Consider the following 22,940-nt stretch of genomic DNA (forward strand, 5'->3'; position numbering starts at 1 on the left):
CTTATGTGATTGTAGATTCTATTAAAGGGGACATATATAGTCTTTTTGAACACAAATGAGTCTGCAAGCTGCAGGTGAGAAAACTGCATCACCAAAAGATTTAGGGACGCACCTGGTTTACCACCCTAAATTTCAGATCTTAGTGAATCCGCCCCTGAGTGCTCTTGTTGTATCTGGTTTTGACCACATGAAAATCCTAGCACTACTAGTACTTGAGCTAAACTAACAACTTACTTGTTTTATTTTATTTTTTTTCAGACAACAGATGATGGCTGCTCACAGTGGGCCTGGCAGTCAACAGGGACTGTGACGCCATGTTTAATGTATGTAAAAACAGCAATTCATAAATTCAATATTTTCCAGATATTTGTATTTGATTTCAGAAATCTTTTTTTTTAGTTATAAGCTTTTTCTCTCTCTCTCTCTTTCTCTCGCTCTCTCTTTCTTCCAGATGCAATATTGATTAGGACATAATTTGGACAAAGAAACACCAACTCCACACGTGGCTGTAGTGCACACACTGTTTTTTACACTGTACTCAAGCTTTGCTCAGTGACTTGAAAATCCAACCGGGCTGCTATCGATAGTCAGATGATTAAAATGTGAAATGTTGGTTGATCCTCGAAGAACACCAACCTCCTCACCTGCTCTGCCTAGACTTTGTGAAATCTGTTGAAGATGAACTTTTTTTTCAGACTACTAAATCAACCTTCAAAACATAAGGGACATAGAGCTCCTGTATGAATTCGTCATCATTGCCTGCATGGTGGTGTAGAAGTTACCAAATGGAATCAAATAACATTGAGTTTTTATTCCAACCTTCATCTTTAAACTCAGGTGTAGAAAAAGGAGGTACTATGAGTCTCCCACTCTTACTCGGTGGACTCGCATGCCTCTTTGTATTTGCCTTGGTTTCTTTTGTGAATGTATGTATGAATGAATGTGTAGATAAATTGTGCAGCACAGTAGCTGCATGTGTAAAAAAAACACTGAACAGCATCAACTCTGAACTCTAAATAGTTGCGGTTTTGCTTCCATCCTCACTCGCTGTTTCTCTACTCGTGGAGTCAAAGTATATGCATCATTCAAAGCTGCCTTTGTTTAGGAGAATGTCTTTGACTGACAGAGAGGGTTCGGCGAGGACAGGTGCTCTTACTTTCTATCAGGCTGTACGCGATTCCCTATTATGCACTATATAGACTTTTAGTCTAAATATTCTGAAACCGTTGCCTTGAATAGACACAATCTAGTCCATGCCTAATAATCTTTTTTTTTTTTAAAACAAACTATCTTTTATATTCTCAGCCCTTTACCAGAGACACTCAACCTATAAGTGTGACATTGCACACAGAGTAATTGAACACATCCACCTGACGTTTTGCTTGCAAGGATTTGCATTCCTAGTTTGCCTCCTCAGCTGTTTTACAGACCCACTGTTTGCATGCTCGCTTTGTCCTTTGTCAATACTATCTGTATCCTCAGGGTGTAAACTTTCTTTATACGGGTTTTTTTTTTTTTAAACTATTTCTTATACGGATGACATTGGGTGGAAACTCTGATTGATGTGATGTCAAATCAATCCACCTGAACAACAAGGAACTTGTTTAAGTATGTGTTGTTTTTACCCTTCTACTCATTAAGCACACTGTCAGTCTGTTGTGAGGGATGTTCACTGGTTCTCATTTGCATTCCTTCACGTTCTATACAGTTGTATTTTCATATTTTGACAGTGTGTTGTTCTATGAATAGTGTGCAGTCTTTTTGGGGGGATTTGGCCCTGCCAGCAGAGTCGAGCTAAACACAAAGAAACTACCTCATCAAGCCTTTCTGTGGCATTGACGAAAAATCCCTTCACTTCCCCAGTTGTCCTGCAATCAATTTGTGGATGAATGTGTTATGAAGAGTTTATGATTGTGGCACCACTTTCAAAAACAGTCTCTCAGGTTGGAAAGTAGCCTTACGAAAATAGTTACATGTTACGAAATAAAGTTTTTCAGTAATGTAGTGAGGACTAGTTCACTTCACTAGACCTGATGTTTGAAGACGGATGCTGAATTGTTCTCACCATACTGAATTTCTTGTTTTTAATATATGACTAAAACAGACTTGTTTCATTTTTCTTAAGCATGTCATTAAACTGGTCTCCTGTGTACTACAGTTTTACATGTAACCATTGTTTTTAAAGGATACACAGGCAGCCTTCAGTTTTAGAATGTGTCATTAACATCTACAGTTTGGCAGAATTTTATGTCCTTAGTTAAAGGTACTAAAGTCAATTTTCAAGAATGGAAGGAAACGGTAGCAGCCGTGAGACTATTTTGTTGTCTTAGGTGAATTATTTTGTTGTAACCGATAGTTAGCGAGGCTAATGGAACAACAGCTGGTGTGTTTATATTTGTGCTGTTGCAGGTATGAAGGACAGTGCTGCTGTTAAAGATCTGTGAGCCTGCGATCTCGTCTTATGTCGCGCAGATGTGAGTATCGATGTTTAGGATCGGCACCAGGTGATTAAAAGTCACCTCAACTCTGCTGTCTTCTCTCTGCACTAGCAAGAAACCATTTAGGTGTGATTAAATGTGAATCATATTTATTTGCTTTTTCAAGATTTTTTGTACATTTTTTTGGACTTGTGTTAATATAATTCGGTGTTTGTTTTCTTTTCTTTTTTCTTAATGTGTTTTTTTTTTTTTTTTTTTTTTAATTGAAAAAGTAATAAAAAAAACTTCACAAATATGTAATTTGTTCTTTGTGTGCTTGTATTGAGCAACTGTAATAAAAGAAGGTAAAAAGAGACCAATCGCCTTTCTGAAAAGTACACCAAATTAAGAATTCAAACATGCAAAATGCATGCCATCACTTCACTGACATCTTCAATTGGTGCTATTTGCATTTAATATTTAATAGAATATTTGAATATTTTGTATTATTCAAGGTGAAAAAAGCTGTATGTAGAGAAGATGAGACAGATTACATAAGTTTTCAATTAATAAAAAGGAAGGTCATGTGATCGATGCATGGTTGGTTTCTGATAGCAATAAATAATAAATGGCTATAAAGTGTCTATCAATGAACAGATAAAAAGTTACTCTTAAGTACATTTATGCAGTATACATTTTACATTAAAAAGAAAATTATTTGTTGTACAAATTAATTTCTATTTACTTTCTGCAAAATGTCTACAAATACTACAAAATACAAAAAAAGGCTACTTTACTATGTTGTCAGAATTTACCAGAAGCTAGTATGAAGTTCCTTATTAGAATCAGGTTTTATTACCAAGTAGTACTACATTTGACTTGGTGAAAACAGAAAGCGTAGAATAGTAATATATAATAAATATAAAGAATGATTGTTCTTTTTTTAATAGTCCTATTAAGCTGTTAAGGTCATACCGAGTAAGTACGAATTCACAGAATTAAAGTAAAATAAAAGAAATTTGTTTTTTCTACTGCATTTTTAGTAAGGGGGTTTCTCTTTTTTTTTCCAACCTTTAAAAAAATACCGTATCGTATTAGTATCGTCATTTCTTACTGACCTCCCATTGTTAATTATTAGCTCCTATTAATTTCCCCCTAAACAGTAGTTGTTACCGGTTTAGAAGTTTAACCAATCAGTAAAAAAGGAAGATAAATTCTGGCCTGCCAATCACCCCGAAGAACCAATCAAATGTTAAACAGATATGCAGTCAGCCAATTGGAACAAAGAAGGCGGGGCTTGCCTTGCACCATAATGTTAGGTTGCTCTATGCTTACGGAACTAAAATCAGAGGCAACTTTATCTGACAGGTTCTTTTTACTGAGGGGTGAGTGTTGCATTTATTTAACAGTGACATTCAATACTTCACTTTTTACTTACAATGAACGCCGTAAAACACTAACAACAACCTCTCATTTGCTCGACCGTGGGACTTTCCTGCGGGTTGTTTACTGTAATGTCAGCTGTCGGAGCTCGTGATAAGCAGGGCTTTGTTTGTGTTACATTAAAACACCGAGTTTGCCAAAAACAACAACAACAACCAGTAAAGCAAGTGAACGTGAATGTGCTGTCCTGTCTTAGTTGGATATTAGCTTTTGAAAACGAAACAAATCCGGTTTATGATTGTGTTTACCTTCTTTACAGCCTGTGTGTCAAGTAGGGACATGTTCATAGCAGTACTAAAAACAACGAATATTTACATCAATATATTAACATTTACACTAAATGTAGTTTTTAGAACAACTTTAGTAAGATTTAGTTTGTTTATTTTTTTCAAATCCTTGCTTATTATTGTACTCATTAATCCTATGAATAACATTTATATTGTGTTTGTTTGTTATTTGTGTCACGGCCAGGAAGGTAAGTTCTTTATTTACTAAAGGTTGACTTCATTATCATGAGGATATTTCCAACACAATGGCAAATTTATTTCATAATCAAGTTTTTATTTATTTATTTATTTTTATTATTACATTAAATAAAAGCCATTATAAAGTGTAAAGTAGCATGATTAAAAAGATCAGAACATTGTATTTATTAATGGTCTTGAATGAAATGAAACTGGGGAAGAGTTTGTTTCATCACAGCCATTGAAATTGTTCCAAAATAGCTCTTAAACTTAACCATTTCATCCTGTAGCTGTAACATAACCTTCATATCACAGTATAATAAAGAATTATTCTCTCCCCAAAACTACCTAAAACATTCACACTATGTTTATCTCATCAGATGAAACCTTTCTACAAATACATTGTTTAATTTTGGTAGCTTAGCGGCTGTGACGAAAATAACTATAATTTCCTGAAATTGTTAAAGTATTTTTTAAAAAGGTTGTTCATTAAGAAAACTTCCATTTTGAATTGAACAAAAACAACTCATGAAATTAAAAAGTGTTTGATTATTTTTTATGAATAATTGTACTTGTTCTAAATAGATGAATGATGTGATTTTTTTTGTTTTTGTTTGAAAAATAATCTTATGAATTTATTTTAAATTCATGAAATATGATATTGTTATAAGCAAACAAACATTATCAATATACCTGCATGTACCGCTGGGGATTTCTCTGTCAAATCTCCCTTCACCTCAGTTTTATTATGTCATCTCTGTCTTTATATCCAGCCCAACACTTCCTGTAGACCATGGTGGGTCAGATACAGCGCCCCCATGTGGCTGTGTTGGCTGTGCTGCTCTGCTGGTTGACAGGAGGCCTGTCCATCCCGGACCCCAGGCTGAGGGAGACCCTCATCCAGCTGGAGAACTCCATGCAGACTGGAGGTAATGTCATGCTGTCCAACGCAGAGAAACAACTGGACTCGCTGCTCCTCAAAATGAAGGAGGAAGAGATGAATCGAACCCACTTCCCACCTGCTATGCACTTCTTTAAAGCCCGGGACCTGATCAGGACCAGCCCCCTATTTAAAGTGCTGCACAGGATGCCTAAAGGTACTGAATAAACAAAGGTTTATACTCACTGATGTGTGTAGTCTTTAGGGAGGGCCACTCAATGCCTTTTAATATGACCACTATATGCTTTGATTCTATACTTTTACAATACAAAAAAAACTGTAAGTTCTAAAATAGACAATTTGTGATTTAATTTTCTTTAATTGTATTAAATGTGTAAGTCCTGATCAAATACAAGCTTGGTATAAAAGATGTAAACAAATAGAAATGCCCTAATATTCATAATAAGCAGGATCCAGGCATTACAGTTGTCATTGATCCCATGTTAATCTTTGTAATAAATGTTCTTATCTAATAATAATTTTACATGTGCATATTAGGGCTGCAGTTATCAAACATTTTGTTAATAAAATACTTTTATTTATTGCATACAGCATCATTCTTTACTAAAAAAATTACATACATATTATGTAAAGTAGAAAAAGAAAAACATGCATATTAGTCAAAATAAATTCCACTATGTGGTTTCAACTTAAGATGACAAATGCAGAAATGGAAAATATAACATATGTATAAAATAGAATAAACCTTTATTGATCCCCATAGGGGAAATTCACATGTTGCAGCAACACCATAGAATAGCAAAAGTGAAGTAAGAACAAAAATAAATACCAACATAGAATAATTGTGTAAATATACAACTGTGGGATGGACATCAATTAGAAAAAAAGAAGATAAAAAACAGCATAAAAAACATATATATATATATATATATATATATGTGTGTTACACTTTTTTTAAAAAAATAAAATAAACAAGGCTTCTAGGCAGAGAAAGTGCATCAATATTTTTTTTATGAACACCACTAAGGGCTGATCCAAGACAACAGTTAATTTTGACATAATTGAATTTATTATTATTATTATTTTTTTAAATAAATCTCAAAATAAACTCACTGCTTGTGTTCAAACTTCTTAGTTATAAACTTAGGTGTTGAATTTCTTCCAAATACACAGATTCCTTTATGTATATAACATGTTTTCATTCATACAACATTTACATTTCTGGAGGGACAAACCCAGCTGTGTGGGAGCTCTGAGTCTGTTGGTGCCACTTTCAGCCACAACTTCTCTTTTCAGTAGGAATGGGAATTGAAAACAGTAATCCAATTCATAGGATTGGTTTATTTGCTTGCCTGTCAATTTCGCTTATCGGTTCCTCTTACGTCGCAAATACGTAACAGTAAACTCTTCCAGGTCCTGTATATTGTGTTTATGCTAGCACCAAGTGAGGCTCCTTCCACCATATAGTTGGTTGCTGTCCACCACGGAGAATCCACCTCCTCCACCTGCAGCTGTGCTGTCCTCCATGCTGTGTTTGTAGCGTCTCTCTTGCTACACTACTCACTTCCTGGTCCTGTACACTCGCGCTAAAGTTGCTTATTGCACTGACTTTTCTTCCGAAAAAAACAAAATTTCCACAAGAACACACACCTCGTCACCAGTTTATGTCCTCATAACGAGTAATCAGACACAGGAAATGGACTGGTTCTGATTATTGTCTTTAGTTTGCTCTTTCACAAACACACACACACACACACACACACGGCTGATGACATCACATGTAACAATGGGGACGGCGTCTCTGAAGGTCAATTTATAGTAATATAAACAAAGGCTACCGTTTAAATACACAATAAGTGCAGCTGTACTTTTCGGTTAATATGTTTTTTTTTACAGAATAATTATTTGTTTTATGTCTGAATTAGTTTTGGATCAAGTTGTTCAAGTTCAAAAGGAGCACTGTAAATATTTTCAAATGTTTGTAGCCAAAATGTGTCATATGTTGTAATAATAACAATAATAATTAATAATTTTTATAAAGTGCTTTTGTATATATTATTTTCAGTGAAAACAATCTATTCCTGGTGGATTTATAGGGAGCTGACATCCCTGCAGGAAATTAAAGAGACAAAGATAAGATAATATAGAGTTAAAGCTAATAAATCCATTTGTATAATTTACTTCCTTCACCTAATGAGAATCGGTAAAGAATCGTATCGATAATGGAATCGCTAAATTCTTATCAATTCCCATCCCTACCTCTCAGTGACATCACCTTTGAATAGTACTTCACATCCCTCAGTGGAGGTTTTCATATTTTCTTGAGGATTTGTGCTTTGTCCAGGGGTATGCAAATGATCATGGGGCTACATTAATAAAAAATTAAAATTGTAAACTAGAATATAAATGAACCAGCAGTCAGGAGCCTCCACGCATTGCCACAAATTACACATTAGCCGATGTAAGACTACCCATGGTTACAGATTATTAATGTTTATTATGTATTATTCCTCAAAAGTAGTGGTAAAATTCAGAGACAAATTTCACAGTAGGGATACATTGTATGTGACATTACATCATTGGTGACCCCATTTTAATATCACTAATTTTTGGCATCTCCATAGACTTTGGTTTTTCTTTCTAGGATTAGCTTTTGGTCATGTTTGTTGTTAGTGCACAAAGTGACAAGATGCGCCAGCTCAGATATTTTTATACTGCATTTTATTTGTAGTAGATTTATATTTGAGAAAGTGAAAGTATAGAATACAGGTGTTTAAGATTGTTTTGTGTGTGGTGTTATAATTTGAAAAAGAATAGCAATTTTAAAAATACATTTTTAATCAGTATTTTTTAAATAATAAATTATTAGACGGTCGCCTGGAATGAAACACTGATTTAGACTCAAATACAAAGTGCTTGGATGGACTAAATATAGAATGAAACATATCACAAAAAAAATCCAGAAAAAGGAACTCAGTAAAAGGACTGTACATGTGCGCTTTTACTTCCCAAAAACACTTTTGACTGAAGTTTGAATAATTTAAACCAAGATGTTGGTTAATATCCTGTTATTTTCATTATGTTCATTATTGATGGACTGAATGGCTGCCATTTTGTTTCAAAGTAACTGATTTAATTGGCTTATTTAATAGTTTTTCCTACTAAAACACTATAATCCATCCCTTCAGGTGCAGTTCTCCACCTCCATGACTTTGCAATGGTGGATGTGGAATGGCTGGTGAAAAACGTGACGTATCGTCCTCACTGTTTCATCTGCTTTACTGACAATCAGTCTATCAGATTCATCTTCTCGTCGCAGTGGCCCAAAGCTCGGCCTCGTTGCTCCCCCTGGAACCTGCTGGAGAAACTCCGAGCTCAGTCTGTGAACGCCACACATCTGGACAACAGGTATATGAACCCAAGCTTTGATGCTGTGCAGAGGAAATATCAACACACAAAGGTTCTTCGTTATGTTTAAAGTTAATAAACTGCTCTAACAGATGAGTTTTAGAGCATTCATTATTGTATTTAACTACTTCAAAAAAAGAAATGTATTTCAATGAAAGGCAGTTTTTAAAATATTTGGAACCACTTATCTCTGTATTATAGGGCAGGGGTTCTCAACCTTGGAGTCGCCAGATGCCTTCAGAAAACGAAGAATATTTTTTTTAACAATTAATGCCCATTTTTGCTTATTTGTACTCTTTTTCTACAACTACACCATACTTGCCATATTTTAACCTATTTAAATCACTTTTTCTTGCTACATTTTTGCTCCTTTTAATGCATTTTTGCTACATTACTCCCATTTCTACCACTTCTCCATCAAATTTCAATGCCTTTTCTGCACATTTTTGGCACTTATAAACTTTTTCCACCACATTTCCCACCTAATATCACATATGTTGACTTATTATTGGCACTTTTAACCTTTTTTCCACTATATTTCATTTATTTTTGGCCTTTTAACCACATTCACAATTTGTCATGACCATTATTTGCCAGTTTAAACTAATTGTTCCTGCTTTTTAAATTACTTTACCCCAACCCCCCCTTCTGCCACTTTTAAGCCAATATTTACACTTTGAACCTTGTTATTTTTCTTGTTTTTTTTAACCATTTTTTTCTGTCCGTTTTAAGCCATTCGAACCAATTACTGTGCTTTTTAAAATCTAATTTCTTCACCTTTTTCCACCATTTTTGGTCACTTTTAACCCATTTTATTTCTGATTAAAACAAGGATTTACATCTTTAAAATGACTATATACTATGGTGCATATAATAATAAACAATGGACCATCATTTTGCTGACTTTATGCATGGGCTCCAAAAAGCTCTCCCCTTTATTCCTCCTTATAGATGGCTCTGTCCACACGTGACTGTTCTTCAATGTTCATGTCTGTGTTCAACCACCTTCAGTTACAGTGGGGGTCCCTGGTCTCTGGGACCTTTATTTTGGGGGTTGCGTTCTGAAAAAGTTGAGAACCCCTGTTATAGGGAATTTGTGATTGTGGCACTGTTTAATGCAACATAAGGGCTTTTCAGATTAAAATGTTGTCAATTAGAAGTCATGATGCCCTTAAAACACTGTGTCTTTATTGTTTCTCTCAGCATCATGAACAACCTGACACTTTTCACTGATAAGGACCCAGAGACAGTGTATCCCAGTCAGAGTGAGATCTGGTACCACTTTGAACAGACCTTTCAGGCGGTCTTGGGTCTGGTTACATTTGTTCCAGTGTTCAGAGATTACTACTCCAGAGGTTTAAGCCTGATGTACGTGGACAGCATCATGTACCTGGAGCTACGAGCTCTCCTCCCAGAGGTAAACACACTGAATTCATTTCTCATTTAAGAATCCCCTGTTTGTTTTATTTATTAGTTAATTTGTCTTATTTTGAAAGCCCCTGGTTTAGAAGGGCCATTTCCTCACACAAAGGACAGCTGCTAAACAGTTTTTTGTGTTTTTTTTTTTTTAAATTCATACTATGACAATAAAGATCTATTCTATTAAAGGGGACATATCATGCTAAATCCACTTTTTTTTAGCCCTTAAATGCATTTTGTTGTATATTTAGAGTGTTTAGAAGTACAGAAAAGTTCAAATTAGTCTCTTCAGGTGCTTTGTTGATATCTTTATATTCTGTTTTGGTCATATTTTTCAATCTGTTTCGATTTTTCTATTCTCTGTTACGTTTTTTGAACTATTACATCACAGTATTTTTCAGTGGAACTGCCAAATTAGGACATCGACTCCAGGCCCAACACTTCAAGCAATCCGCCATTTTTATTTCTCGCTTTTATTTTGTAGTCCAAGCTCAAGGATGCTGAAGTTACGAGAGGATAAGTCAAAATGTTCGGTTGTTGGATGTAGTAACCCACACGCTTCATTACACCGTCTCCCAGCATCAGAACCTTTTCAAAGTGCCTGGTTGAGTTTTATTTTTTGGGGAAATGTACCCACATCTGTGGGTAAGGTCATTTTTGTGTGCGCGAAGCACTTCAAGGATGACTGCTTCGCCAGTATAAAGAAGGATTTGCAGAAAGACTTTGTCTGATTGAGGGTTCAATTCCTTTTATCTTTGGAGACGATGAACAGAGCACTTCGGTAAGCTGTAAATAACGCTAAAAAGTGTGATGATAAGATGTCCCTGTCATTGTTTTGTTAGCATTAGCAGTTGCATAGTCTTCATATGTTAGCGCTGTGTGCTCGTTTTAGATCCTTGATGATATGGCCTACGTGGTTTAATTTAAGTCTAAAGTTTTCATTAGTCGTTTCATTTTGCCTTTTTAGTCTCCGAAAAGACTGTATTAAAATGCATTTTGTGACGTTAGCTTGGCGCTAGCGTTAGCTCGGTGCTTGTGTTAGCTCACTTGTTAGGGTTCTGCAGGTTCATCATCTTCATTTTCATCTCGGTCCGCCGGGTCCGACTCTGGCTTTAACATGTAAGGCTGGATGGACAAGTCTTCTGTTGTTGACATTTTGTAAATAACGTGTGAATAAACATTTTCTGCGCCGCTAGACAATCGTATCTCTTCTATCAAACTACAAAAATGGCTGAACAGGGTGGAGTTGAACCGAGTGTCACCTCTGCAACCTGGAGAGGGGGCGGGGTATAAAGTGTCTCATTTGCATTTAAAGAGACAGCACCAAAACGAGTTGCTCTCAGAAGCACATCAGAAAAGGGGTAGAAAAGGGGCCTGTGGAGCTATAATAATGAGGAATTCAGACCCAAGCATTGCAGTTCTGCGTTATATAGACCACAACTGTATGATTTAATGTAAAAAGGAAGGATTTAAAAGCATGATATGTCTCCTTTAAGTCACTATCTATTGTCACTAAGTTGTACGAGTTGGACGGCAGCAGTTACAACACCTCTTACACTCTGAAGACCTACCAAGAAATCACTAAGCAGTTCACTGCAGAAAACCCAGGTTTCTTTGGAGCAAGAATCATCTTCACAATCCACAGGTACTGACAGCAAAGTAGATTTTTATAAAGTAAACCAACATGTCTTTTCTTTAAAATCACTGATGTTTTTGTTCCAGAGGAGCTAATGAGTCTGAGGTGGTTCAAGCTGTAGAGAAGGCCATGACACTGCAGAGAGACTTTCCAGATATTATGGCTGGTTTTGATTTGGTGAGAGAAATCAGCATCAAATATTTCATTTGCTCTTAAAGTGTTTATTTTTAGTCAGTCTTTTGACAAAACTGCAATGTAATTTTAGTCCAAATTTAGTCATAAGGACTGTTTCTGTTATAGTCTGGTTTGAGTCCACTAAATCAATGACCTGTATATTTTAGTCGACTATATCTGTAACAGATTTAGTCGACTAAAGTCTTAATGATTAGTGTTCATGCATTTTTTAAAGATTCTATTCCTATTGATCAACCTGATATTGGATAGTATTATTGTTTGTAAATACACTGATTCTGATTGGATTTTGTCCCATGTGACACATATGTAGTTTTGTTTTTTTAGTTGACGAAAACATAAATATATTTTGATATAGTTTTTTGTTAACAGTTAGTCATAGTGCATTTATGCCACCTCAAAAAATTTAGTCGACAAAAACTATAACAGAGCTTTTCAGTCAACAAAATTAACACTGGCGCAAAAAAAAATATATATATATATATATACAGTATATATTATATATTTTTACATTGCACATGCTGTCGAAGGTCAACACTATATGAAGTGCAATCTTTTTTAAGACAGCTATGCATGTTTTATTATTGCAATTAAATAAATGCATTTATTTTCCTGCATAATTGTGACCATCACCAGCCCTCCCCAAGGATGGGTAAGAAATACTGTATTAAAGGGAGGATATAAAAAGAGAGGGCCATGTTACACATAGGTGAGGGGGAAGGGAACAGGAAAGAGGGAGTCAGGGTAGGACAATGGAAGGAGTGAAGAAGAGAAAAATATTTTCAAAGAAGCAGGAAACACTGCTGTGTTGTGGTAACGGGACTCTCTGTGTGCACAGGTGGGCCGGGAGGACGCAGGCAGACCTCTGTGGTATTTTAGAGATGCCCTGTCACTGCCTGCAGAGAAAAGAGTTAAGCTTCCTTTCTTCTTCCATGCTGGAGAGACAGGTGAGTTAGTCATTGGAGGAGAGAATATAACAGTCATAGAATTTATTTTTGACATCGTAACCTATATAAAGTTCTTTTTTAAATCATCTCATTTAAAAATAGTGCTTTAGTCAAATTATCTCTTCAACCAAATACTGTCTGTGTTCACGGATTTCTAAAGTATGACAGTGCGTAACGTTTCACTATGATGTTAAATATTTAGCTTAAAAAGTAGCCTATGCTTTGTAAACGTGACAACATTTAGAACTACTCCTCATTTCCTCTACGGCTACAGACCAGATCATGAGACACTTAAACCCAAAGGCTTTTTACGTATGTGCAAAATACAGACAAAAGACTCTAGCCACTTAGCATTTAATGAGAACAAATGAAGAAATTTCTCAGAATGACACTCTGTATGGATTCACTTAGGATTAAAAAAAGAAGTATAGAAATCACATTGTGTCCACGGGCTGGTGTCTTATTTTCTTGTAATGCATTCTAAATTAATGCCTCGTTTGGTCACCTGTGCTGTCTCAGACCTTGAGGGCACAGATGTGGATCAGAACCTGTTGGATGCTCTACTTTTCAACACATCGCGCATCGGCCATGGATTTGCTTTACTTCGTCACCCACTGGCCAAAGAGCTGTCGAGGACGCGCGACGTGGCTGTAGAAGTGTGTCCCATATCTAACCAGGTAAACTCTCCGGTTATTATGGGCTGCACAGCACAAAGAGAAGAACGTCTTCCTTCATACAGTCTGTCGTCCTTCAGGTGATGAAGTTGGTAAAAGATTTGCGAAACCATCCAGCTGCTGTGCTGATGTCAGAAAACCATCCGTTGGTCATCAGTTCTGACGATCCTGCTGCCTTTGGCACCTCTGGCCTTTCTTATGACTTCTACGAAGCGTTTGTGGGTTTTGGAGGCCGTAAATCTAATTTAGGAACCCTTAAACAACTGGCGATCAACTCAATCAGGTGAGGAAGAACAGCGATTATTGTCAGAGATAAGAAGTTATTGGTTTTTCACTTTTCTTTTAACAAGCTGTCTTCTCACTGTCTTTCAGGTACAGTTCTTTGGATCCTAGTGAGCAGGAACAAGCTCTGGTTCTCTGGCAGAAGACATGGGACAAGTTTGTCTCTGAAAACACCTTTTAGGAAGAGACAAAATTACTAGAACTCCACCTTCAAACCAGCCGCTGGCGGTGCCAAATTAGCGACTTTCTCGCTATATTTAGTGAATTTTTGGACCCCAGCATCTAGCAGCAAAGCTAATGACTCATCCTGGTGTTATTGGAGATTTTTGGAATCTGGACGTGATAACACCAAATGGTCTGCAGTTGCTGTCACCAGGAAGCAGTCAGAACTTGGTCATTCTTACAGTGACTACATGTAGGAAACCCACTCTGCGTCCATTTCGTACGAATAACGAATGCGTCATTGACATAAATTATGTCATTCTCTCGCTTTTTAAATCTCACCAACGATGTTCTCATTTGGCCTCAGTTACAGATGCGTCCAAATAATTTAAATCATGTTTTTTTTTTACCTTTCTTTTTTTTAAGTTCATGGTCTGCAAGACAGGAGTAGGTAGTCACTAATTCACTGTTGTGTCCAAAAAAGGAATAATCTAAGTATTTGTACTTTATATTTCAACTCTAGAGCAAACAGAAGTGGACACGGTGGTGAATGCTGCTTTCCTGTGGTTCTGTTTGATTGTTGGTTTTTATTTTAAATTAATTTTGAAGGCTTTTTACTTGAATGTAATGTAACTTATAGAAGTTTTTGGCTGTTATTGTACGATAAAATGGTTTGTTGGCACATTTTGATGAACAAGTTTTTGAAACACTTTGAAAGAATAAAAACATCAGTTCCTTTCGAGAGTGGCTAGTATTATAACAGGCACACGTCTAATACACAGCTGTGAGCCTCTGGGTCGACTCACTGCTGGGACCCCAAACGTAGTTTTCTCAGAATTTTTATTCTATGTTGTTATCTTGTGTTTCTCCTCCTTTGGCTGGGACGTGTCTTCTTTTGTTATGATACGTAGGACATTTGTGATTGTCAGGGTCAAACATGAGCTCATCAAATATGCACAAATTATATAGGTCAAAGCATAGATTTGTAAAGTTTATATCTAACATATTCTTTTAATTAGATGTTTTACATATAAAAATCAAACTCAGTTATTGTGTTAATTAAAGATTACATTTACTGCTGATATAAAGCAATACAAATTATGTTCAAGATTATTGATGAATTCATTATTATTTATCATTTAGGAGTATGATTTGTCTGCTTTTTTGTTTATTAGGTATATGTATATGAATTGTTTAATGTGTATTAAGTTTAATATTTAAAATAGAATGATTCTTCTTTATTAACGATTTAGATTTTGTGCATTTTGCTCAAACTGTCTTTTGTAGTGTAAATCTTACTGCCAGGTGTTTATCTTTGCTTACATACGGTATTTGCTTGTGTTATTGTTAGATTTAGATTAAGTTGAAATCAGATGTTCTGAAACTGTTTCTTCCAAAAAATCAGCTTTGAGAAAGTTTACCTGAATATATTTTATTATGGGTAAATAAAAGCTATTGGACATTTAATTATAGTATAGTATAGAAACCAATAATAATAATAATTCATATTTACCCTCGTCTTTATTTTTTGGTATTGTTAGTAATTCTGCCCTGTATGTCGTCCTTCATCTACTGCAGGTGTTAAACTGTGAAAAGAAGCTGTCGTCGATACCTCCTCTTTCCATTTCAGATTTCCTGAAAGAAAACGTGTTTTCAGAAAATGGTGTTGCAAAGCAGGCAGTCATTTTTCCCGTAAATACTCCTGCTCACTGTTCTTTGATGATTTTTGCTAGCTGAGCGTTGGTGGTGTCCATGTGACGCCTCAGCTCTTTGTTCATCCTGGCCTGTTGTCTCTCCATCAGCAGAGCAGAGCGGGCCGAGCCCAAACGGACACCATCCAGCTTCTCCTCCTCCTCCTTCTTCTGTTCTTTCCTCCTCTGTGGACACATAGAGCAGTTCTTCACCTCTGTACAGTATAACATTATTGTTTAATCATCTATAAGCAGACATACAATCAAATGAACAGTTCACATCGTGGGTACAGAGAATCTGGGGGAAAAAACCAAAAACTTCATTTAGATGCATCCTAGTGTTCAAGTTGAGTTTCCTATAGTGCAGAGGTCACCAACCTTTCATAGGTACTGTTTATTCTGAAGGGCTACCAGTAACATGTTTACGTTTTAAACATGAAACACTTTATTTCTCCTAATTTATGCAATTGTTGCATTTTTTTTAAATACATCTTTTATATATCATATTATATATAACATTCCACTGACCATACACTAGATCTGCAGCACTTAAAAAACATTTGTCACAATGTTTTAGTCAAAATAAACTTTTATAGATACTAAAACTGTATCTGCTGTATTTAACTCTTAAGTACTAACTACATCTTTCATATGTATTTATATTTGTGAGTTTGAATCCTGGAAAGTAAATCAGATTTTAGATGAAGCTCATTGGTGACTCGAGTTCCTGAGGGCCCCTCACATGGTCCAGGTGGGCTACCTGGTGCCCGCGGACACCGTGTTGATGACCTCTGCTTTAGTGCCTCCATTTCTTGCACCTTTGGCTAAATATGTGTTGTTGTAGTCTCAGAGTATACGCAAGTTTTTCCAAACTGTAGATGTTTTCAACAATTTCCTACCATGGTCCCAGGATGGGAGGTTCCTCTTTGTCCAATCTTCTGGTGATTGTCTTTTATGTTGCTGCAAGCAATATCTTGACCAAGTATACATTTAGTCTTTGAATATTTGCACTACTCACGTTTCATAAATATTTACTAACTGTAAATGCCTTTGGTACTTCATATTCCAGAATGCTTTTAAACTGTGCACAGATATTCCCAGTAACTTTGCATTTTTCCAAAATATACGCGTATATGATCTGCTTTCTCCACCCACATTGCCTCAAACACATCTGTTGTGCATAATTAGTATAATCACTGTTGTTATCCGTTTTTTTTCTTCCGTCGGTCATTAACTCCTACAATGTTTGTCCGATTTGGACAAATAAGCTATCAAAACGTTCAGAAATCTCACGAGATTTATGCTTGTACTTTTATAATTTGTAACTTTTAAACTTTTTGAGTTTTTGAATTTTTTGTGAAACTGCATTGACTTTTCACCTCCGATCCCAATTTTTCGAGCTGGTTAAGCTAGAGTGGAGCTGCTCCACTTTTCACCTTCAAATATTTGCAACAAATTACAAACCATTCAACCTTTATATTCAGCAAAGAAGTTCATGCTAATGGTAGGTTAGTGCTATTGCTAGGTTAATGCTAATATTAGGTTATTGCTAATGCTGGGGTTAATGCTAATGCTGGGTTAGCATTAATGCTTGGTTCGCACTAATGCTAGGTTAATGTTAATGCTAGGTTTGTTTAATGCTAGGTTAATATTAATGCTAGGTTAGTGCTATTGCTTGGCTAATGTTAGGTTAATGTTAATGTTAGGTTAATGCTATTGCTAGGCTAGTGTTAATGCTAGTAAATGTTAATGCTAGCTAATGGAGTGCGACGCAGGCCAGCACCTGCATCCCCACTTGCATTTTATTCAGGAAATACAAAAATCCCAGTTACTTGTAGTTTTTTTGGGGACAAAAATGTATATAATGTTTTTCCAGTAAAATTCTTTAAACATCCTGGAGCTGGTAATGGTCTGTTGTGTCTTACAAATGAACAAAGACAGCTTTTGAACCCCCACTTTTCCTCCACATTACCCTCATCTCTTCCATTTGTTGTTTCTGGTACTGCACAACCTGCTGCACGCTCTGAGGAGGAGATCTTCTGTCACTGCTAGAACAGAGCTCAGTCTCTCCCAGCTGTCCACTGAGATGTGAGCTGGCTTCCTCCAAACGCTGCTTCTCTTCAATCTTTGTCCAGACACAAGCAAAACAACAGAAAGTCACTTTAACTTCTGTGAAAGCTTTGGAGTTCCCAACAACGGGTGAAACAAGGAACTGAGAAATCTGTTTCAATAGTTTCTGTTTTTTTGATAAGATGCTGTGGATGAACAGAAAAGCAAGCAGAAGAAAGCTTTTGCCTTTGAAAATAATTCCAGGAAGTTTATTTTGTCTTCTCTTAGTTTCATTTATTCAGACAACTTTTTTCAGGAAATGTACATTGATCTCCTGACAAGCAGAGGTGATAATGGATTACAAGTACTCACGTTACTGTAATTGAGTTGCTTTTAGAGGTACTTGTGCTTTTTTTAGTATATTTCTAATTCAGTTTTAATTGTGCTTAAGCATGTTTTAAAATAAGTAAAGTAGTTACATTTATACACCAAACCGTTACTGAGTAAATAATTATTTGTTTTAAAATGATCAACGGACATAATGAAACTACAAAAAATAAAATGATCAGACAACAATCAGATGCATCACATCATAGCTGACCAACCAGATTAAACATAATGCTGCACGGCACCATAACAGCATTGAATGGAGGTTATTTTCTCAGTTATAGAGTTCATAAATGTAGCTATACTTCAGAGCCTGAGAACGTGTTTTTATTCTAATTTTATTTAAAAAAAACTATTGTACATTTTTGACAAACCCTTTATTTTATACAGATGCCTTTGTGGAAAATAAATTAAGTTCCAATTGTGCAAGATTTGGTTTGTTCCTTTTTAAGATTATACATGAGATGTTTACTGTACGCAAGGGAACCGTGATTAAGATTTATTATCAAAAATAAACGTGGGGGGTGAAAGTAACTAGTAACTTTTACTTTAAGTACTATTTAATTGAGCTACTTTTATACTTGTACTCGAGTATTTTATGTATGACGTACTTGTATTTGAGTATAATTTCAGTCACAGTACTTCTACTTGAGTAGGATTTATCAGTACTCTTTACATCGCTACTGACGTGTTTCGACTGCCAACTGTCAATCTTCCTCAGAGGCGTCTGCTGATCTCTTTGATGTGTCCTTGTGAGTTATTTCTGGGCGTGGCTAACTTGACAGTTCTGTCAGGCTGGCCATGCCCCCTGTTGCCAGCTACATGACAGCTACAGACTTTCTATTCAAGTATTTTTAAGGAACTATTGTTTCAAAACATCTTAAAGAACAAACCACGGGTGCACAAAGGCCTCGTCACATCCTGCTTTTCATACATGAACATTCATTAATGGACATGAACATTGAAGAACAGTCATGTGGAGACAGGAGCATCTATAAGGAGGGATAAAGGGGAGAGTTTTTTGGGGCCCATCCATAAAGTCAGCATGGTCCATTGTTCTATGAATCTGTGATAACCACATTTATTTATTATCTGAATAATATTCACTGTTATCCAGGAAATGTATTATTTGTGCCATGGTATATAGTCATCTTAAAGATGTAAATCCTTCTTCTAATCAGAAACAAAAATGGGTTAAAAGTGACCAAAAATGATGGAAAAGGTGGTGAAATTGGATTTTTTTGGTTAATTGGTTTAAAATTGCCAATGAGAGTGTCCAAAAACTGACAGAAAAAGAGATAAAAAGTTTCAATATTGGCTTAAAAGTGACAGAAAAAGTAGGAATAATAAGTTTAAACTGGCATATAATGGGCATGACAAATCTGGGATGTTGTTAACTTGGCAAAAAAAAAAAAAAAAGCATGAAATATGGGGGAAAGAGGTTAAAAGTGACAATAATGGGTCAACATATGCAACATTAGGTGAGCTTTTAAGGCCCAAAATGTCTTGAAAGTGGAAAAAGTGTGTAGAAAAGCCATTGAAGTGGCATAAATGGGAATAATGTAGCAAAAATGCATTAAAAGGAGCAAAAATATGGCAAGAAAAGGGTAAAAATATGCAAAAATGGGCTCCAATTGTTCAAAAAATATTCTTAGTGTCTTAAAGAAATCTAGTGACCCCAGGGTTGAGAACCCCCGATCTGAGGAGACACTAGGACTACCTGGGCCATATTGTAGTACTTGGTGGCAACAACAGCTGCTTTCCTTTCCTCCAGCTCAAGGCTCTGAAGCTGATCTGCCATGTTCTCCATCTCTGCTTTGCTTTGATTGTAGCGCTGCTCTGGAATAACAGAGGGTACATTACAAAGGATGTTAATGTATGAACTGAGTGAGTGAATTGTTTCACGTGTATGTGTGGCCCTTTACCCTCCAGCCACTGTTGGTCCCTGGCTGCCTTCTGCTCCTGCTTCTGCTGGTGAATCCACTCCTTCATCTGCTCTTTCTGTCTTTGCTTCCTGCTTTCAGCTCCCACATCCTCACCCAGCAGACCAGGAGGCATCATCTGAGCATCACATGGCTTGGTCTTCTTAAGCCAGTCTGGGTCGTTCAGGTCGAACTCACGCCTTTGACAGAACTGCTGATGCTGATGTCTGAAGGTGGCCACAGCCTTTTTCACTTCTTTCTGCTCCTGAGCATCTCTTCTCTGAAGAATGGAAGCTACTTTGCTATCGCGGAGCATGTTAGCATCTGTGTGAGCAATTGATCACATATGACCATCGAAAGAAAATTTACGTTGATTTCAAGTGGGCCACAGATTTTATGTGGGAAAATGAGTAAATTTAACATTATTGTGCCCTAGTTTGTACTTCTACGTAAACATAAAATACATAAGAAACCAACTATATTCTAGCAACAAGTGACAGATATCAGTCCCAACAGGATCTTCACTTTATCCTAGATTTTGTGACCAATTTCTACTTAATTAGGGAAAATATTATGTCAATATTTTGAGAAAAATTGAAGGATTTTATTTTATTTTTTAACCTAAAAAGGGCTGCAATCATGCGATATACGCACCAGGAGTGTTGAGTTTTAATTACACTATGATTCATTTTTACTTCCTCCTGCGGGCCGAATTGTATGCTCCAAAGGGCTGAATTTGGCTCCCGGGCCATGATTTTCTGACCATATATATTCAAGTCACTCACCCAATTCATTTTCCCTTTTCTTTGCTGCTGCTTCTTGTTCTTTCTTCTCTTTAATTTGAAAGTCCAGAGATGCCAGATCGACCTGCAAAGCAAACCTGCTTATGTTAGGTTTGAGAAGTTAACGTTACTTTGCTTTAACTGAGTAGAAAATGTAGAGGTTTTTTTTAGTAGAGGTCAAATCTAAAATGTGGTTTTGAATTCTGTCACTTTGTACTGACAGCTTTGTTTTTCAGACCCAATTAAACTATTGTTTCACATTTCTTTCTCATTTTTTCAACACAGATTATGGATTAATCTATTTTATATTCTTTGATTTAAACTGGAAATATTTTTTGAGATCAGCAAAGTTAGAACTTTATTGCAATAAAAAAAAAAAAACTTCCAGGGTGTCAATGCCATGACAAAAATATGATTATTGATGAGATCCCACTATTTTTATGCTCAAATATAAACAAAGCTAAAAGCTAAGGGCTAGCTGGTTAAACACAGTGACACAACATAGTTGAATCCTCTATAATCACCATTTAAAAAACAAAATTAAAATGACAAATTCCCCAAATAAAAAAATACACTTTTATAGGTAAATCACTAATATAAATGACATCATTGTGGTGTAGTGGACAGAACTACTGCTTCATACAAAAGTGCTGGATTTGGTACAAAATGTAGCAACAGCTCACAACAGATTTAAGCTTTTTATTTTTTTAATATATTAAAAAAACAAACAAAAAAAAAAAAAATCATTGAAAATATTTCACCTGGAAGTATGACATGTTCCTATATCGTTCCCAAAAAAAAAAAAAAAAAAAAAAAAAAGCAAATTCGATTCCAAAGCCTATGGGCAGAATAACAATTACATCTTATTACCAGTTGACTTCATTAATCAAATGTAATCTTTCATCAGGGATGTATTTGAGGTGGCACCACAGCGCCCCCTGCAGAAATAGTAGATAAAAGTGTGTGGCTTTCTTTTAAAAGTTATCAAAATAGTATTTCACCAAAAATATTAAGGATAACTTAAAATAATAATGTTAGTTAACTATCTCGTTAAATATCAATGATCTTTCATGACACAAAAAAACTATAATGCAGAAAAATTATATTGAATTTGAATTTAATTCTTTTGTAATTATTTGTAGCTTTACACTTTAAATCCTCCCAGCTGTGATGCATTACAGATGAGTAGATGTATATTATATTATATTATATTATATTAGTGACTCACCCCAATCGTGCGGACTCTGTCGTTAAAAATGCGTAGTTGTCTCTCAGCCTCTTTGTTTCTCTGTCTCTGCAGACTTTCTCTGGCCATGCGGTCACACGGTAAATGAAATGGAAGCATTTTCACCTCTAAATAATCTCAAATCTTCCACTAATGTCCAGTTTTCCCAGGGCGCGTCTCCGCTTCGGCCTCAACCACGCACACTGGTTGCTAGGGCAACAACAGTTGACTGCTCGTGTGTTTCCGTAAAGCCATACTCGGTCTTTCCCGGAACATTGCTTTCGACTTTGAAACGGGGGTCACCAACACGGTGCCCGCTGGACCATGGAAGCCCAACAGATTCATAATGAAATAAATCAAAACAACATTCGGAAATAAATACAATTTTGATAAATAACAGATACATAGATAATTTGGCCATTAAATTGTAAAATAAGGTAATATGAATTAAATATTTCATGATTTTTTTTTAACAATATACTTACAAAATAAAATAATGACTTCGCATTTATTTTCCAAGATTGTGTAAAATAAAATTAAAAAAAAAGTTTATTTCATAATGTCCTTTTTTTTTTTTATTTCATAATGTTTTTCAGCACACAGACCCTTTTCCAAAAAATTAGAATACCATGGAAAAATTGTTTAATTCCCATAATTCCATTCAAAAAGGTAAACTTTCTTATATTATAGAGTCAGGGCCCACAGTTTAAACGATTTCAAGTATTTGTTTATTTGTTTTTACATAATTTGGACTTCCAGCTCATAAAACCCACAAAAACATGATTACAAAAAATTATATTACTGTGAAGAAATCACCATTGACTATTTCTTCAGTTTTTCCTCACCAGTCTTCCTCCAAACCCTTGGTTCCCTAATTAAAGACACTTTACTTTCATCAGAAAAGAGGACCAACAGTCCAGTCCTTCTTCTCTTTTTTTC

The 22,940-nt window shown here is 35.7% G+C and overlaps 3 protein-coding genes across 4 annotated transcripts in view; 2 read left to right on the top strand and 1 right to left on the bottom strand.

Annotated features, from left to right (window-relative positions):
• The window catches only part of cecr2 (CECR2 histone acetyl-lysine reader), a 48,801-nt gene extending 46,521 nt beyond the window's left edge, over positions 1-2,280 (top strand). The window contains exons 18-19 of the mRNA XM_028450465.1: positions 259-323; positions 452-2,280. Coding sequence (XP_028306266.1) covers positions 259-310 — 52 coding nt within the window. The 3' untranslated portion in view covers positions 311-323; positions 452-2,280. The remainder of the gene's footprint in view (positions 1-258; positions 324-451) is intronic.
• A 1,428-nt stretch (positions 2,281-3,708) lies between these two features.
• ada2a (adenosine deaminase 2a) lies at positions 3,709-14,687 on the top strand. Of its 2 annotated transcripts, XM_028449541.1 has the most exons (11): positions 3,732-3,802; positions 4,332-4,335; positions 5,098-5,421; positions 8,414-8,633; positions 9,837-10,050; positions 11,570-11,697; positions 11,775-11,865; positions 12,719-12,827; positions 13,347-13,504; positions 13,582-13,784; positions 13,874-14,687. In XM_028449541.1, exons 3-11 carry the CDS (start codon positions 5,118-5,120, stop codon positions 13,962-13,964), a joined length of 1,518 nt encoding a protein of 505 aa, XP_028305342.1. In that variant the 5' UTR covers positions 3,732-3,802; positions 4,332-4,335; positions 5,098-5,117; the 3' UTR covers positions 13,965-14,687. The 2 variants fall into 2 exon arrangements, with proteins under 2 accessions (XP_028305341.1, XP_028305342.1); XM_028449540.1 differs by lacking the exon at positions 4,332-4,335 and having other exon boundaries at positions 3,709-3,802.
• ribc2 (RIB43A domain with coiled-coils 2) lies at positions 8,520-22,390 on the bottom strand. The gene is made up of 8 exons (XM_028449542.1): positions 22,005-22,390; positions 20,780-20,861; positions 19,998-20,318; positions 19,793-19,911; positions 17,609-17,761; positions 15,656-15,822; positions 15,459-15,580; positions 8,520-8,656 (listed from the first exon to the last, which is right to left on the bottom strand). The coding sequence occupies exons 1-7, from the start codon at positions 22,119-22,121 to the stop codon at positions 15,511-15,513; spliced, it is 1,029 nt and encodes a 342-aa protein (XP_028305343.1). The 5' UTR covers positions 22,122-22,390; the 3' UTR covers positions 8,520-8,656; positions 15,459-15,510.
• Between the last annotated feature and the right edge of the window lie 550 nt (positions 22,391-22,940).

Source organism: Gouania willdenowi, chromosome 6 (genome assembly GCF_900634775.1).
Source record: "Gouania willdenowi chromosome 6, fGouWil2.1, whole genome shotgun sequence".
Classification (NCBI taxonomy): domain Eukaryota; kingdom Metazoa; phylum Chordata; class Actinopteri; order Blenniiformes; family Gobiesocidae; genus Gouania; species Gouania willdenowi.

Bases quoted from the DNA above. Each gene is read 5' to 3' on its own strand.
- ada2a (XM_028449540.1), top strand. From the start codon at position 5,118: ATGGTGGGTCAGATACAGCGCCCCCATGTGGCTGTGTTGGCTGTGCTG. The intron at 8,634-9,836 runs GTATATGAACCC...TGTTTCTCTCAG, and splicing joins GCCACACATCTGGACAACAG to CATCATGAACAACCTGACAC. The intron at 11,866-12,718 runs GTGAGAGAAATC...CTGTGTGCACAG, and splicing joins TTATGGCTGGTTTTGATTTG to GTGGGCCGGGAGGACGCAGG.
- ribc2 (XM_028449542.1), bottom strand. From the start codon at position 22,121: ATGCTTCCATTTCATTTACCGTGTGACCGCATGGCCAGAGAAAGTCTG. The intron at 20,319-20,779 runs GTGAGTGACTTG...TTGCTCACACAG, and splicing joins GAAAAGGGAAAATGAATTGG to ATGCTAACATGCTCCGCGAT. The intron at 15,581-15,655 runs GTGAGCAGGAGT...GTTTTCTTTCAG, and splicing joins GCAAAAATCATCAAAGAACA to GAAATCTGAAATGGAAAGAG.